The sequence below is a fragment of the Hyaena hyaena genome, unplaced genomic scaffold (genome assembly GCF_003009895.1).
Source record: "Hyaena hyaena isolate Hyena2069 unplaced genomic scaffold, ASM300989v1 scaffold_479, whole genome shotgun sequence".
Lineage (NCBI taxonomy): Eukaryota > Metazoa > Chordata > Mammalia > Carnivora > Hyaenidae > Hyaena > Hyaena hyaena.
Window position 1 is genome coordinate 426,667 of NW_024081107.1, and position 18,936 is coordinate 445,602.

The 18,936-nt window shown below is 35.6% G+C and overlaps 1 protein-coding gene across 2 annotated transcripts in view; it reads right to left on the bottom strand.

Annotated features, from left to right (window-relative positions):
• Window positions 1-18,936, bottom strand: part of UNC13C (unc-13 homolog C) — a 564,606-nt gene that overhangs the window by 323,111 nt on the left and 222,559 nt on the right. For both annotated transcript variants that reach the window (XM_039254229.1, XM_039254228.1), the window contains 2 exons: window positions 9,850-10,077; window positions 8,537-8,678 (listed from right to left, as the gene is read on the bottom strand). In XM_039254229.1, the coding sequence (XP_039110160.1) occupies window positions 8,537-8,678; window positions 9,850-10,077 (370 nt within the window). The remainder of the gene's footprint in view (window positions 1-8,536; window positions 8,679-9,849; window positions 10,078-18,936) is intronic.

Below are 18,936 nucleotides of genomic sequence, written 5' to 3' on the forward strand. Positions count from 1 at the left end.
GTGAAATAAGTCAGAGAAAGATAAATACCATATGATTCCACTCATATGTAGAATTTAAGAAATGAACAAAGGAGGGAAAAAAGAAAGAAGGAAACCAAGAAACAGATTCTTAACTACAGAAAACTAATGGTTACTAGAGGGGAAGAAGATGGGGGAATGGATAAAATAGGTGATGAGGATTAAGGAGGGTACTTGTGGTGTGGTAAGCACCAGGTGATATATGAAAATGTTGGGTCACTATATTATACATCTGAAATCAACATTACAGTATATGTTAACTGAGAATTAAATTAAAACTTTAGTTAATTAATTAAAAAATAACACACATCGGGGTGCCTGGGTGGCTTAGTCGGTTGGGCGTCCGACTTTCGCTTAGGTCATGATCTCGCGGTTCGTGGGTTCCAGCCCCGCATCGGGCTCTGTGCTGACTGCCAGCTCAGAGCCTGGAACCTGTTTCATAGTCTGTGTCTCCCTCTCTCTCTGACCCTCCCCTGCTCACGCTGTCTCTCTCTCTCTCGCCTAGAAATAAAAAAATAAAAAAAATAAAAAAATAAAAAATAACACACATCTGCCAGCTTCCCCAGAGGAGGGAGTCAGCATGAAGTATTGTCTTCATTTTACCTTAGCAAAAACGAAGCACCAACTATTAACTGTAGAGTCTTCTAGAAAGAATAATATGTACATAACATAAAGACAAGCCTCTTAACTCCAAAGTTTCTTATTCAAATAGGCAGATTATACTGCTATTTTCTTTCTAAAATCCACTGGAAAAAACTTACTCCTTTTACTACTGAGGAAATGATTTATGATAAGCATAAAACATTTCATTAACTATAGCATAGGAAAATAAAATCAAATGTCATTAATTATGAAATGACAATATGCAACTTACTAGGATCAAAGAGTAAAGATAACAAGCACCTTAGATTTATGTAATACTTTATCATTTCAAAGCACTTTCATATATGTTATTTTAATTAATAATCATATGATGCTTTAAAAATGACATGTGTTTATAACACCTCCTAACTTGTATTCCTGCAAGGGTTCAAATCGTCATGCCTTTGTTCTTGGCAAAAACTTTCCAAAGTGCCCCATTGTTAAATCATACAACATCCATACTCTAATGAAGATTAAAATTTCAAACTTCTTTTTTTAACTCATGGTAAGAGAGGTAAAATTAAAATAGAAATGACTTAGCATTAATCTCTTGAGAGTATCAGCTTGCCATTAATGGGGGTTATTAAACTTTCAAACAAAAACTTTGAAAAATTACTTCATTTGCATTTTCATCTTATCAGCCTGTGACTGCCTGCCTCCTTCAGGTCAAAGCACTGTTTCCAAGAGAATAGCTTAGGTGTCAGAAAAAAATACTCTTCTTTATTTTTACTTGCATCTTCTTTGTGGCTTCAGAACATGGGATTGCTTTGTAGTCTCGGCTCTACTATAACCTACCTAGGAGTCATTTCACTAAAATGAGAGAGTTGAATAAAACAATCTCTCAGAGCCTGTGCTAATTTTAGTTTTTTAATTCCTATTTCAGTAATACTTTCTTTTTACAGCATCTTGTTCATTAGTCTTCTCTTGGCCTCATATTCAGAATAGAAATTTTTTGACATGAAAACATTATTGCCATGTTTGCTATAAAGTCCTGAATGTTACCACAAGGGATGGGATTATGTTATTAATGCTATAATGATAATAATAATGGTACTGCCATTTTTAATGTTTACCAAGTACCATGAAATCTATACACATGATCTCACTATGACAATCCTGTGAGGTATATATTGCTGGCCCCATTCTTCATAGCAGAAAAGCTAAAGCTCAGAATTTAATTCCCCAAAATGCAAAAATAGGCATACTATTCATAAGATATCCTATTTTCAGAGTGTCAGGACACATTTTTACACTCCAGTTCACAGGGCAGAACTGTCAAGGTAGTGGGAGGCATGGATGAGCTCATCTATGACATGAAAGCATTTTTCAAAATCTGCACATAATTCACTATGAACTCATTTTCTCCTGTAAGAGAAAACCTGTTACAAAAGAAGATAAATTTGCAATTCTCATGCCTTTCATGGTCAAATGAAAGCATGCACAGGTAGATTCAAAATAGTATTTTCTGGAACAAGCAATGTAGAATCTCAGTATTAAGAATGGAATGGTAGAGTTTTTAAAACTGGCAACAAAAAGACTTACTGCTGAAAATTTAGGCATTTGATTTTGTATTCTAGAGGGGACAAAGAGAAAATGTGTGTGTTTAATTTAACACTCACACATAGTCTGTAAAGCAGAAAATTTTGTGAAAATATTATGCCAATTATATGTATATAAATATATATGATATATGAACAACAGGGCACAATGGGTTTTAATTTGAATTTTTTTCTTCCTTGAAAATAGTGTTGCTTAATAAATAGATATATTGTTATTGCCATTGTAGATAATGACCACTCTCAAAAGAAAAACAAAAGTATATAGTACAGTAAATTATATGAAAACTTCTCCCAAATACAGATAATTCATGTCTTAACTGTCTATTCCAGTATACTCTTCTGTATAATTGCCCATCAATTATGAGTCCTTCTTTCTTGTCTGGTGGGAACAAACTCTATTCCTGATCTGGATGAGCATGGGGAAGGTGCTCCTAAACCTTTTGGATAGTCCTTATCTTGTTCTTGGGTAGTATCCGCACATGCATGCACTTATCATTGCATTAGTCAACTGATTTCTCAAAGGAACTCTTTGCAGGATTAAAATGTTAGAGTCAGTCTTCATATAATTGTATTCCTTTGGATGGATGCTTTATTTCACACATGTAAGTGGCAACCTAGGGATAAAACATGTCTAGAAGTTGTCTGCTGCTTGACATGACTTGTGTTGGCTTTCATACCATTTCTATTCTACTTATAAATTAAATTCAGATTTCCAAACTTTCTAATTCTAGTCAAGAAGGAATAATGGACTTGAGGTAACCTTTCCACATGAAAAACCAAAAAGTGAACAATGTATATGGTTTTTAACACACTGGAGATCTTTCAAGAAAGGACAGTGATTCCAAGGGGAAAAAAAATAAGGTGAGCCTTATGATTACTTCAGTTAACTGCCTTGAGGTGGTTTTCAGGTCACTGTGCAAGGAGAAGGAACTCACTTGGAGTCTACTGGACTCTGAGTGAAAAACACAGAGCCAAAAATCCAAGAAGACCAAGGCAGCTATAGACCACAGGCATAATGTCAAAAAGAACTGAACAGAAAGAAAAGTTTGATAATCTGCAGAGGGTTCCTCTTGTGTAATCAAGTGAGTCATATGAGACATACCAAAACTATAAGGCCCAGGTAAGAAGGATCAAAACAATTAGAAATAACAGTGTCCAGCACTCATCAAGACCATAAATAGTGCTTGTTTCTACCTGGAAGACTTGAAATTTTTATCATTCATTAGTCAGTAGGGAAAGTACACGGTAGAGTCTTGTTTCAGTATTGAGGAATAATTAGCCCGAAGTTGAGCATTATTTCATTCCAACTTAGCAAATTCTAAAGGCAACATCCAAAAAAAAAAAAAAAAAAAAAAAAAAACCCAAACTGTTTCCATGTAACTTCATTATTTTTCACAGCAAAGCTCAGAAATATTTATAGGAGGCCAGAAATATCCATCAACCAGCAAGGTAATTTTTGCATTCTGGCATCCTATATAAAATTACCAGGCATGTGAAGCAGCAGAAAAATATGGCACATAATGAAGAGAAAAATCTATCAGCCAAAACTTACTAAGAATGGACACAGATGTTAGAATTGGCAGTCAAGGACATCAAAACAGTTATAAATTGTACATGTGTGAAAAAGTGAAAGACAATGTCAAGGGAATAAGACAAGTAAATATTTTCAAAAGGCACATTTGATGAAGGACTATTATTCAAAGCATTCAAAAGACTTTTAAAAGAATAAAAGCAAGCAAACAAACAAAGTGCTTCTTTAACATTCTTCTACAAACCAAGGAAGATCTACAGATGGCAAATAAGCATTTCAAAGGATGCATCAGATGTCATGAGAAAAATCCCAAGTAAAACAACAAAATACCATCATGCACCTATCAGAATGGCCTGGGTCTGGAACACAAACAATACCAAATGCTAAACAGGGCTCAAAGGAACAGGAACTCTCATTCATTGCTGGTGGGAATGCAAAATGGTACATCCACTTTAAAAGGCAGTTTGGAGACTTTCTTATAAAACTAAACATATTCTTACCATACAATCCAGCAATTATGCTTCTTGGCATTTACTCAAAGCAATTGAAAACTTATGTTCATGTTTATGGCAGCTTTATTCTTAATTGCCAAAAACTGGAAGCAACCAAGATGTTCCTCAGTAGGTCAATGGATAAATAAACTGTGACACAGCTAGATAATTGAATACCATTCAGTGCTAAAAAGAAATGAACTATTGAGGCATATAAAAGACAAGGAGGAAATTTAATGCACATTACTAAGCAAAAATGCCAACATGAAAAGGTTACCTACTGTATGATTCCAATGATTTGACGTTCTTCAAAAGGCAAAACTTTGGAGACACTAAAAAGATCAGTGGTTGTCTGGGTTTCAGGGAGAGAGGGGGATGAATAGGTGGAATGCAGAGAGGATTTTAAGGCAGTTGAAGTACTCTGTACAACACTATAATGATGGACACACATCACTATACATTTGTTCAAATTCAAAAAATAAAAACCACCAACAGTGAACCACAATGTAAACCATGGACTCTGGGTGCTAATGATGTGTCAGTGTAGGTTTTTCAATTGTAAAAAATATAGCACTGATGTACAGGGGGTGTTGATAATAAGAAAAGGCTATCGATATGTAAGGGTAGAATGTACATGAGAAATCACTATACCTTCCCCTCAATTTCTCTGTGAATTTAAACTTCTCTAAACAAATAAAACCCTAATTCAAAAACAAAAGTTCTAAGCATAGAAATGGAAGAAACAAAGACTCAATTTGAATTTCCTAAAATGGAAAAAATATTGAGATGAAAAATACCATGATTTGGATTAATAACAGATTGGACATGACAGAAAAAAAGGTTATTGAATTTAAATACATGGCAAAGAAATGCAGAAAAAAAGAAAGGAGAACGAGAAGGAAGAAAAAAACACATCACCAGTGGGTTGTGAGACAACTTCAAAAGGCCTAATATATGTATAAGCAGAGCCTCCTAAAGGTAGAAGCAGAAAGAATACTTAGACAAATGCCCCAAATTTTCCCAACTTCAAGAAAAGTATAGACTCACAGTCCCAATTTATTCCATAAACCCCAAGTACCAGTACCAAAAACAGAAAGAAAACCACACCATGGTACAACATAATCCTGTTGTGCAACTGAGTAAAGAAAACAAAGTCATAAAAGCAACTGGGGAGGAAAAGACATATACAGAGGAACAAAAACTAGGGCAACATGGAAAATATGAATGACACAACGACAATGGAAAAACATCTTTAAAGTGAATTTGTTATTTATTTTGTTTTTCCAGTTTATTTATTTTGAGAAAGAATGAGCAGAGGAGGGGCAAAGAGAGAGGGAGACAGAAAATCCCAAGCAGGTTCTATATGGCTTCAGCCTGATGTCGAGCTCAAACCCACGAACCATGAGATCACAACCTGAGCCAAAATCAAGGGATGGACGCTCAACCAACTGACCCACCCACGAGCCTCCACAGTAATTTTTTAAAAATTGGTATTCAGAATCATATGATCATCTCAAAGATACAGTAAAAACATGACACAAACTACACCATCGATTTCTAATCAAAATGATCCTCATAATGGAAATAGAAGATGATGTTCTCAACTGGATAGGTGACATCTACAAAAAGCCTACAACTAACATCAAAGATAATCAAAAAAGGAACATTTTCCATCTATGATTGAGAACAAGGCCAGGATGTGTGCCTTTGTCACTTCTACATGGTAGCATATTGGAAATCTCAGCCAGAGCAATGAGGCCATGAAAATTATATCCGGTTGCCTTTTGTGTGAGAAATGACAGCTGATTCTAAAACTCATGTGGAAATAATTCAAAGATTCTAAAATAGATAAAATAACTGAAGAAATTAAAAGTTGGAAAACTAACACTGCCATCATTTAAGACTGATTACAAAGCCAAACAACAGTAATTGAGACTATGTGGTACTGGCATATGAATAAACAGATAAATGGAACAGAACTATCTAGAAGTAGATCAACACATATTGGATAGCTGTATTTTATTAAAGGTGCAAAAGCAGCTTAGTAAAGGAAGTATAGCGCTTTGAAACAATGGTGTAGGAACCACTGGTTATCCATATGCAAAATAGTAAACTTAGGTTTATAACTTCTCCCATCACATTAAAAAATTACCTAAAAAAATGTACGACGGAAGCACCAGGATGGCTCAGTTGGTTAAGAGGCCGACTTCAGCTCAGGACATGATCCCAATGTTTCTGAGTTCTAGATGTGTCTGCCTCTGTGCTGACAGCTCAGAGCCTGGAACCTGCTAAAGATTCTATGTCTCCCTCTCTCTCTGTCCCTTTCCTGCTTACGCTCTGTCTGTGTCTCTCAAAAATATACATTAATTAAAAGAAAATAATGGACCTAAATGTAACATATAAAACTATAAAACATATACAAATGCAAAATACAAAGAAAGGCAAACTATTTAAACACTTAAGAAGATACGTGGACAGCACATGACAGATGCTTGAAATCATTAATCATTAGAGAAATGCAAAATAAAACCACCATATGATAGCACTACACTACACATATATAAGAATGGCAAAGATTTAAAAGACTGGCCGTCTCTATGTCTGGAATTTAAGGCCCTGAACTCCTGTACATTGGTGATAGAAATTTAAAAGGGTACAACCTTTTGGAAAAATTGTCTCAAAATTAAATCCATTCATAATAGATGTTCTAGTTATCCTACACTTTGGTATTGATTCAGAAGAAATGTGTATGAATCTTTGAATGGACATATGTTTACAAGTCTCTGAACAGCTTTATTTTTAATAGCAAAGAACTAGAAACAAACCAAATGTCCCTCAAAAGGCATAAACAAACTCTGATATCTTATTACATGGAATGCTACCTTGCAAGAGAAAGAAATGGTCTATTGCTAGATCCTACAACATGGATGGGTTTCAAAATAATTATGCTGAGTGAATCAAACCACAAAAAAGGCAGTATGCATAGTGCATGCTCTATTTATTAAAAAATATACAAAATGAAAAACATTCTATAGCATCATAAAGTAGATCAGTGATTGCCTTGCCATAGAGAGAGTTAGGAGGGGTGGCTTCACCAGGGCATGAATATGGGGTTATGAATATGTTCATTATACAGTCTGTGGTAATGGTTTCATGGAAGTATACGTAGGTCAAAACTTAACAAATACACTTTAAATATGTATGCCTATGCTTTGTCAATATTATCTCATTGCATCTGTTTTTAAATTTTTAAACTCCCACCTTCTCCTAAGAAACTGGGAGTTCTAGCTGTGTTGCATGCACACGCAAGCTGTATTTTTCCAAGTCACTTGCTCAAAGCTTGCCATAGTCCTGTCCTTTTTTGTTGCCCTTAACCTGCTTGGATTCATTATTTGACTGCTTTAGAGATTTGAAGTTATGCCTATCATTTGATTTTTGTCTCTGTTAACAAACTGAGGAATATAAAAATAGTTCCTTCTATCAGTGTGAGGGAGGAACCATCCCAACTCATTCTATAGTACCCCCTGTTTTTTTTTCCCCAACAAACTTTCTAAGTCTATTTCTGATGATTCCCCTCATCAGCCCATATAAATAAGAACTCCTTGTTTCTTACTATTGCCCTTATTCCCAAAGAAATAGGTGTTAAGTTTGTTTCCTTAGCATGTTAACAGGATCCATGTTTAAACCATCAACATAGAAAAGAGGAAAGAAAAAGAAACGACTATCCTTAAACTCAGGGTTAGAATTTTTATTTCTACTAAATGCTAATTGGAAGTAATTTTATGTCTCTAGAAAGAAAAGAACCCTTGTCAGAAAAATAATTTCTTGCTGTTTGATGTAAAATATAAGAGGCTTAAAAATATATGACCTCTCAGAAAATGAGAGGTTGTAAAAGTTATCATCAACCATTTCATCCTGGTATAGGTGGATGGACCAAGTCCTGCCCAAATCTATTGTCTTTAGTCATAAATCTTCAGATGTCAAAATATTGCTGAATCAAGCCAGTAAATTCCGCATTATGCTGGGTCAACCCAAGTTACAGAGTATTTTATTCCTTTTTCTCCTCTAAAGTCACTCCAACCATGCCACCTTTTGTTTGAAATACTCTTTTTATTCACTTGCTTCAAAAAATGAAGAATAATAAAGTGGTGACTTCATAGCACTAATTTCACTTTTTATTTTTTTCTGCATAGATAGTATTAAATGATACTTATTGCTTCTATATTTTGCATGCCTATCCTAAGTTTATTCCCCAGTACATTAATAATTGTAATAGTTTCACACTATATACTTACAAATAAAACTTCTCATCCCATACTGGATTCAAGTTTCCAAAAATGGTTTTAGTTCTTCTTTTGTTCTTTCCAACTTGAACAGTAACATATGGGTCACTAGACCCTGTTTTGTCTTTTGCCTGTAAGCCTTGTGCAGAAACCACTGAAATAAGCCAAAATGGACATTTTTAGTATAAAGATTTCCTCAAACAAAAAAAGAATTATTTATAATGAAGGCAACATTTCTAACATTTTATACCCTGGGTTTGCAGATCCACTCCCAGTGCTTTTATTATCATGAACATTAGGACTTAAAAAATATTTAAGAATGAAAATGCTGAATATTAAAACCTTCCTTGAATATTTACTTTTGCCCGTAATGAAGTAACTATATACATACACTTTCATATATATATATATATATATCTCAGCTATATATAGATGACTGTATACATAGAGAAATAATGATGCATGTACAATATGAAAAATTTTATCAACATAATCCAAAGGTCTATGATTTAAAGTCTGTTTCTATTTATGAACTTGTTGTCACTCTTTTTTTTTTTTTTTATGTTTGTTTGTTTATTTTGAGAGACAGAAACTTTGCAAGTGTGGAAGGGGCAGAGAGCGAGGGAAAGAGAGATCCCAAACAGGGACTGCACTGTCAGCCCAGAGCCTGATTCAGGGCTCATTCTCACAAACCATGAGATCATTACCTGAGCCCAAACCAAGAGTCAGATTGCCCTGAATTTGCTATCACTATTGATCAACTCAACCTAGTAAATGAAAAGCATCTTTATCTTGTAAGTACCATATGAGTAAGTTAAGAGGCTTGGTAAACATTAACACAAGATGCATGCCCTTGTTAATGTTGTAAGCAACTTCAGGAGTTCATATTATCAGACACCACTAAGCTCAAATTGCCTTGACTCTCGGATCAATTGTTTGAGGCATATCGATCACAAATTAAGTAAAATGATGTGTGTTTTCTCATTAAGAAAAACTGACTAGAGAGATTTTCAGCTACTCTTATAATTAATCAGTGGCAGGCAGCTACAAAGCTAATTTCTTGGAAACCACAGGATATTGATGAGTCTATTGTAAAAGACAACCATCTTCCTCTGGAAGAGCTTTCTGATTAGAACAACCAACAGACTGAAATTACTTCTATTATCTAGGGTATACACATGAGAACTTTGAAGTACAACTACACTTATCAGTATTGACAAGGAAGAAAAATTCTACTTATTTTTACCTATTAGTATGAGCAGTGATTTCTAAGATATATGAAAATCTCAATGTGGAATCAAAAATTTAAAGATAACTATTTATACCTGTAATGGTTATTTTTGCTGACCACTTAGATGTCCCATCCAGTACACTCTGCTTGGCTGCTTTTGTGTACTGTACAAAATCTTCTTTAGAAATGTGAAACATTTCCTGAATTACTTCAAACACCTCTGGCCTGTTTTTCTCCCTAATCTTCATTCTTTCTTTCATAGCTGTAATGATGGTCTGAGTCTTGTCTTCCGCACCATGTTTAGAACTCTTTTCTGCCGCTCCTATAATGGAAAAATCAATGGTGACGTAAATGTACATAATGTTACTTTGTGATGGCCTGAGAGAGAGAGAAAAGGAAGGAATATGAGAATGAATAAATGCTTTCATTTTGAGGAGTCAGGGTGCCTTTTTCAGGGACGATCAGGACAAACAAATATTGCTGGACAAAACATCCAGGCTTAGATTCAGAACTAGTCTTTTGAGTTAATGGCAAGTAAATGGGCTTGCGTGATTTCCAGTTTTTTTTTCTGTTATTTGATGAAATTGGGGGTTATGCAAATATGTGATCTAAATTTTTGAAACAAACAGAATGCACACAATCATTATGTTATATACTGCACACATATACCACACACACAATTGAGAAAGAGATTGGATATATAAGGGAAATGTTACTTGAAACTCAGTATTTCAGGGGCATCTGCGCTGCTCAGTCGGTTAAACGCCTAACTTCAGCTCAGGTCATGATCTCATGGTTCGTGGGTTAGAGCCCTGCGTAGGGCTCTGCGCCGACAGCCAGCTCAGAGCCTGAAGCCTAATTCAGATTCTGTGTCTCCCTCTCTCTCTGACCCTGACTTGCTCACGCTGTCTCTCTCTCGCAGAAATAGATAAAACATTTAAAAAGTTTTTAAAAAAACAAAGTATTTCAAATACTTGTGTTCAAAGTGCTTAATTACTTTTAGTGATGGAATTTATCAAAATTGAGTGCTTAAATTCTTCTTGTAAAATAAATCCACCACTATCTCTTATGTATTCAAATATAGAGTAAGCTTTCTCTTGGAATTAATTTGGAAGCCACTGGGCTAGATGATCGCTAAATACCTGACAGACTACAGGCTTGAACACTCATTCTGTGATATGTCCATAGTTTTCAGCAGGCTGAAATCTTTTCTACTTAAACCCCTTTTTTGATTGCTAGGAATTTTGTGACTGGTCTCAACTTTCTGGGCATTTTTATTTAGAATGCAAATTCTTTTGGCAGTGAAGGATTTCCAAAACTCAGTTCTTGGTCCCTGACCTTCTACAACTACCAGCCAGATATTCTCAATGTTCTGTGTGGCCTGTTGGTGGCACAAGATTACACAAGTAAACACTAAACCATGATTCCAATTCTCATGGTTCCTTACTGAGCTTGAAATGGGAAAGCAAAACCCCAGGTACCAATACTGCAGGAACTGCCACTGCTGAAACCAAATATTTTGGGGGTCAGAACCACTGAGACGTGAAAAGAATGAAAAACAAAACTCACATTCATACCTAGTAACAGTTCCAATTTTCATCTACATGACTGTAAGTACTATCCAACTTAAATTTTTTTGAAATATTGTACTTCTGAAATAGGCATACTAAGACCTAGTAAAACATTTAGAGACTAAGAAGGATAACTTTTTATTTTTTTAATTTTTATTAAAAATGTTTTAAAATGTTTTTAGTCTTGAAAGAGAGAGAAAACAGAACACAAATGGGGAAGGGGCAGAGATGGAGGGAGATACAGAATCCGAAGCAGGCACCAGTCTCTGAGCTGTCAGCAGAGCCTGATGCGGGGCTCAAACTCACAGACCATGAGATCATGACCTGAGCTTAATCGACTGAGCCATCCAGGAGCCCCTAAAAGCGATAATTTATCTGTACCATTTCTATCAAAAAGGTAGAAGCTGAAGCTTCTATATAGCTGAAGCTATTCAGTAATGTAATTTGAATCTAAGTCTTTGAATGTTAAGCCCAATTTAAGGATAAAAACTAAGATAAAAAGGAAGAGGTCAACTGTTAACTTTCCTTATAATAAATTCATATTCAATTAAACAGCAGTACTTTAGCAAAAATCTTCATTTATTTAAAAGTATAATGTGTTTCCTCTTAATGTAGAAAAAATACATTCATAATAACCAAGGTATAATTAGAGGAAATTAAAGGGATTAATATTTAATGGTAGAAAGAGCAGATTCCCTGTCTTTATCTTTAAAAAACAAAACAAACTTTTGAGGTCTCAAGCCACAGTAAAAAAAAAAAAAAAAAGAAAAAGAAAAAAAGAAACCAACAACAACAAGAGTATGAAAAATGAATGCATTACATTTAAGGTAATTTGAAAGGACATTGTATATGTCCTAGTTATCTGCTTAACCAGATCCTGGAACAGCTACACATTAGTAGACTGCACATTCTTAAACAATTAAGTATGTTTCTCATTTATGAATAATGATTTAACTACACAGTACATGATTCTTATACAATGAAAATAGCTTAGGCTACATTGAAAAGTTCCAGCTACCCAATAAGCATATTTTACTTCAAGTATTGAAATATTCATTCAATAGAAAAGACAGTGGTGGCTTGAAAAATTTACTGCAGGATTCAAAATGCCCCAAAAGTTTGGTATGTGACAGCCATCCTAAGAATGAGTGTTCAACAGGTTAGCAGTGCCATAAAATGTAACTCCCCTCTAATTTCTAAGTAACTATTATTGTTTTGCTATTAGTGTTCCCAGAGACTATAGAAAAAAGTGTTAAAGTTCTTGAGAGTTAAGTATATTTTAAATTATTTTTCTAAATTCAGGAAGTCAGCTGACCACTACCCACATAATAGTGCCCATTCAAGCAATAAGTACCAAACTTAAAGGTAGAATATCAAGAATTTCTTTTAATCTAAAGGAATCAAATTTCTATATTCAACAATTGCCTCTTGAATTTTTTTAAAAGAATTAATGGGGGAAGTTTGACAATTAGCTGTGAAATTCTTCACCAATGCCCTTGATGTTGGGAGTAGAATAAGTTAATATGTGGACAAAAGGCCAACCATAAACTGAAACCACGATTCTAGGGGAGAACAAAGGCAAGAGGCTTCTATTTAAACCTTTTCTCTGTTATTTCCAGAAAAGATATGTGGCATTTTAGAAGTTCTACTTTCACTCTTACATGTTTTGATCCGAGGGAAATGATTCAACTTAACTCTATTTAGTTTGGACATAAAAAAACAAATCTGTAATTAATTTTTGTCACTGATCCGTAAGTACTTTCCATTGCCTATTGTTTATCAAACGCACATATCTCCTCTCATTTTTCTAATAAAACTCTTTCTGAAATAGATGCAATTTGCCATGAATTTCTAACCCTTTGGGTTTATTGTTTTCATTAAGGCTTAGTCTGCTTATCTCAAAGTCATCAGAGATAAACTTATATTTGCATTTATATGACTCTTCCTTCAAACTGTATGATAGAAGGTCTAGTAGCTTCATGGAAATACAGTAAATAATATGTCAACCAAGGATCAACTGTAAATGAGATCAAAAGAGATAATGTACAGGAAAGCACTTTGTAAAGTGTAATACATTATCCAAATGGAATGCATCATTGTTACTTTAAAAACACTTAATTGACAGACCAGAGGATACAATTATGCACAACAAAACTGCAAGAGAATTCATCCCTAAGTAGAGGCAAACTTATCCCACATGGTTTTCTTTCAACATAATTTAATGGGAGAGACACTTAAAGAACTCCTACTGTCTCTATACTTTTTATTTATTGCCCGAAACATATAAATTTCATGTGAAATTCACAACTTTACCACCTTTATGTGGCAATATATAATTTCAGTGTTTCTTTCAGATAATTTTCTACATACATGTAACAACTGCAAAATTCTCTCTTGGTCCGAATCTCTTCTCTTTCCCATTTTTCTCAACAGCTATTCCAAAACATTTCTACTTTCTCAAAGTTGCTTACCTCACCTAATTAACCGCATTCTCAACATATGTTCTTATCTCTTCCTTAACAGAAATCTCTTCCCTAACACAGTGATCCCATTTTCCCTCTCCCCTAAGGAAAAAAAAAAAAAAAAAACAGCAAAACAAAACCTAACCTGTAATATTAGCAGATTTCTGTGGTATAAAAACTCCTAACAGTGGATTTCAAACCACTACCCTTGCAAAATTCTTAACTATTTATCACCACTGACCCAGCTCCCTGTATATTCATTTCTCTTACATGCTAGACTATAAGGCCAACCTCAACTAAATGTGTATTCCAAGTATCAAGCATGCTGCTTACAAAATAGGATCCACTCAAAAAATAGAGAAGATGGAGTATTTCTTGGGGAAACCTAAAATGATTGCCATATTTGAGTACTTAATTCGGCTAAGGGTTCAATTTTATGTGTTAGGAACTTTGTATGCATACTTACCCTGAGACCATGATCTTGGAAGAAAAGAAAATAAATTCAGTGTAAAACGATAAGCATGCTGTGGAATCTTATGAAGAGAGAAAATAGACTGGGCATTTGGCTTTGGGCTTGGAATTTTCAGAAAACAAAGGCTGTGTGCCCATCATTAGAAAGCAGAAATTTGTTGGCCTCATGCACTTATAGAGAGCATAAAACAAGGGCATGAGTCCAGATATAAATGGAAGAAATACATCAAGAAAATAACTTTTAAATAAGGCCAAGGAGCATAGTGGCTCATAATGCTTGTGTATGCTAGAAGAAGGCAGCCAGGCTTGAACCCTGACTTGCCACTTACTACCCATTTGGAGTCCAGCCACTTTATCTCTAAGTAAACCTTAGTTTTCTCATCTGAAAAACAAAAGGATATAATAGTATCTTTCTTAACAGGGTCATGGTAAGGATTAAATGAAATAATGTATATGTTTCTATACTAATAAATAGGCAAGTATGTCTAGATGTCACAAGATGAAGATACACGTATTAAAGAATTATACATTAACATGGGATTTTGGTGTTTTAGCTGTATGATTACTTGACCTGTGAAACAACTTGAAAACTCTCCCCATGGACAGTGCCATACCCAATGTCAGCCATGTGCTAAATGCTCTGTAACTGCTTCCTTGATGGGAGCCAATGAAGCACTTGAAGATTTAAGAAAATAAAGTTCAGAGAAACAGGAAGAAATTGTTGTTATATTTTATTTTTCATATCTAAAAATTTTTACCTGCATTGAGGCTGGTGAACTCAGAGGAGGTAGATGGTTAATATGCATGAAAAGCAGCAGGTGGTCTGATACTGAGGCATTTCTCTAGGAGTCCCTAGCATAAGAAACTTCATTGCTTTTCTTTCCTTTCCCACTATAATCCTGTAGGTGGCTCTGCTCATGATTCCTCTGTTTTTCTTTCCCATGAAGTCATGTACGTGGGCAAGTGGCTGGTGGCTGGTATTTTCTACCTTTTCCGTTTAACTGCTTTACATCCAAGAAAATCATTAATTTTTTTTTTTTTTACAGTTTATTTTTGAGACAGAGAGACAGAGCACGAATGGGGGAGGGGCAGAGAGAGAGAGGGAGACACAGAACCCAAAACAGGCTCCAGGCTTTCAGCTGTCAGCATAGAACCTGATGAGGGGCTCAAACCCAGGAACCCCGAGATCATGACCTGAGCTGAAGTTGAACCCTCAACCGACTGTGCCACCCAGGCACCCCAGTATCCTAGATAATCTTAACCCTTTTAATATGCCTTCAATCTTTCCAAGGAGCAGACCCACAACTCCCCCAGGCTTCAAATCAGCTGTATCCTCTTCTCTTATAAAATCAAAGCCACACACTCCACTCTTCTCCAACACAACAAAGGACTAACACTTAATAGAAGGATAATTTGTAGGATCACAGACCTAGTGGGAGATCATCATCTCCCACTCTGATAAGTGTCCCCATCACTGACAGTGGGACAATGTGGGCAGAGGGGCCCCTTTCATGGAAATGCCACCATCTATAAAATAATTTCACTTTCATAAAGTTTGGGACCAAAACCAAAATTTAACCTTTCTTCCTTGCCCCCAAACCCAGCTTCCACCATATTCAATCATCCCATTACTGGTGAATGCAAACTTGTAGAACAAATTCAGAAACATGTGGATATTAAAGATGACAAAATCAGGAATGCTCTTTCAAAACTATGTCAAAGCTACTACTTACTTACTTACTTATTTACTTACTTACTTATTTATTTATTTATTTATTTATTTATTTATTTATTTATTTATAGAAAGGGAGCAGGAGCAGGGGAGAGAAGTGGTAGAGGTGGGGGACAGTGAATATTAAGTGGCTCCACACTGACCATGGATGAGGGGCTCAATCTCAGGATGCTGGGATCATGACCTGAGACCAAATCAAGAGTCAGATATTCAACTAACTGAGCCACCCAGGTTTTCCTCATGAGAATTATTTCCATGCTAACTTTCTTGAGGTTCCCCAATTACTGCAGCATCAAAAATTACACAGATTAGGGTAAAAACGAATTTAAAAAGAAGAAAAATGTCCTGAATTTCAAGTCTCTTTACTGTGTAAGGAAAAGAAAAAATCAAGGGAGAGATGAAAAGAAGAAAGATTTTTTTTGTTCTTTTCAGTCTTAGTAACAGATTGTTTTCATGTTTCTTTCAAAAAAAAAAAAAAGGAAAAGGAAGACAAAGAATTTCAACACAAGATTTCTTTCTATGACTCTTTTCTTAAATAGCCTCTGAAAAGAAGTTGGCTGACACAGCCAGTTCACAGTGTTTCTGGAAGCTGGCCTGGTGCCCACAGCGAGGCCACGTTGTTGTCCTGTTGGACGGGAGCAAATTCACAGCACAGCAACTTCACACACGGTCATTCTGTGACAGTGTTCATGTGAGACAAACAAGGCCATCTCACAAGTGTGTCTAAGCGCAAATGAATACAAGGTCATTGTACAGTCCACAAAATACCAAACATCCCCTCTCTTAATGAGTAACCACTGTTTCTTTGCTAAGTACAGCTATTAGACTCACTCTCAACTATCTTCTTGGAGATAAGATTTTTTTTAACCCACATAATCATACAATTGTCCTCACGTCCAGACAACAACTGATCCAGAGCACTGTCTGCTTTCTAACATCCTCTTACTGAGATGCCCTATGGTTTTTCCACTTGTGTATTTCCCTTTGGAGCAATGGATAATAAATTGAACTTTTAAAACTACAGATCTGTTTCTGGTGGTGTTTAGCTGAAAAACATTAGCCAGTACTTTAAATTCTTTTCACATGTATAGAAAATGATGCTTAGGGAGTTTTGAAAAATTCCAGTAGCAGCAAGATTAACAACCAGATCCTTCTCAAGTAACTCAGGACTATAAGACATAAAGATATGGATATATAGATATCCATTGCTTATATTACATTGAACATATGGCATCATGTAGGGCATACTTAACATTTTTATCTCCTAACAGCAGCCTACCCCAACATTTGAAAATGCTCCATTATTAGTTTATTCTTGAGGTTAATAAAGTGACCATTGTATTAAAATAACCCAACTACTCGTTCCACTTTTACCCAAATTATTATTTTCCTCTTAGTGTTGCTGAAAAGCCAGTACAGTAGGTACGCTGTGATTGGCATATACTCCAAACTTGTGGGTTACCCATAGAGGACACACCCTGAATCATCATCATGATGTGAAGACAACATCTGGGCAGCATAGTGTGCCTAAAAGTCAGGGGTACTATATGGGAGAGTGGAAGAACACCAAAAATAAAATTCAACAACATTCCATTTTTCCCTTAGTACAAATTTTGCATATTTCTTTATAAATTAGAACAGGATACTAGGTTGGGAATTCAGAGAACTGGGTTCTAACCCTACCTATAATATCCATTTGATTCTTTTTTGACAAAAACTGGCCTCTGTCAACTCTGTAAAATCAGTAGTTTGGGTTCTCCAATCCACTGATCTCAAAGGCTCCCCTAAACATCTATGATTCTATGGAAGAATGATCTTTAAACCACAACATGCTATTTCTTTTTTTCTTTTCTTTTTTTAAATATTTTTATTTATTTCTAGGAGAGAGAGAGAGAGAGAGACAGCGTGAGCAGGGGAGGGTCAGAGAGAGAGGGAGGCACACTCTGAAACAGGCTCCAGGCTCCAAGCTGGCAGTCAGCACAGAGCCCGACGCGGGGCTCGAACCCACGAACCGCGAGATCATGACCCAAGCGAAAGTCGGACGCTTAACCGACTAAGCCACCCAGGCGCCCCACAACATGCTATTTCTAACTGCAATTCTCAGGCCCTCATTTGTTGCTTAATCAACAGTTACTAGCATCTAACTATGCTAAAACATGTGCTAAGTTCTTGGGAAAGAAAGAAAACACTCTCCACCCTAGAGCAGTGGATACAGAGAATCCTACTTCGAAGCTTCCTAAGCACTCATTAAAGGTGGTCACTTCTTGGGATAAGCACTGGGTGTCATATGTAACAGGTGGGTTGTCTCCTGAAATTAAGAGTACACCATATGTTAACTAACTTAAATTTAAAGAAAAATACATGATTACATAAATACATAAATAAAAGAGAACTAGACAAAACAAAAAAGAGTAGAATGTTAAAAGATTCCAAGATATATATTCAAATCCAATCTTCTAAATTTTAGAAAATATGGTTGAATCCAGGGACAGCATTTGTTACGTTCTCTTGAGCTCTGAAAACCCAGAATAAAACTCCCACCCATCGTAGCTATCTAATATATATAAATAACTGTCTTCAGGTATCACAGTTGCAAAATATGGTAACACAAATACAAAAGAAAGAGAATCAATATCTAGTTTGTGGACAGGAGCATCCTAGCCAAATTTTGTGAATGCTATCAATTTGCAATAGCTAATAGAACACACAAGCTTAATATCATGTCGGTTGGAAACACGCAAAACAAAATACAATCTCACAAGATGCTAGTTTCCTGAACTTTTGGCAAAATATTTTCTGTACTTATGCAGGTACTTAAAATTTACAGTTAAGACTTAAAATTCGGCAGAATGCTTCCTTGGGACTCTGGGATTCCTTCTTTGGAGACTTGAAAAAGAAGTATAAGCCAGCTGGGTTAGGTACCATGCACACAACCTCACCCAGGC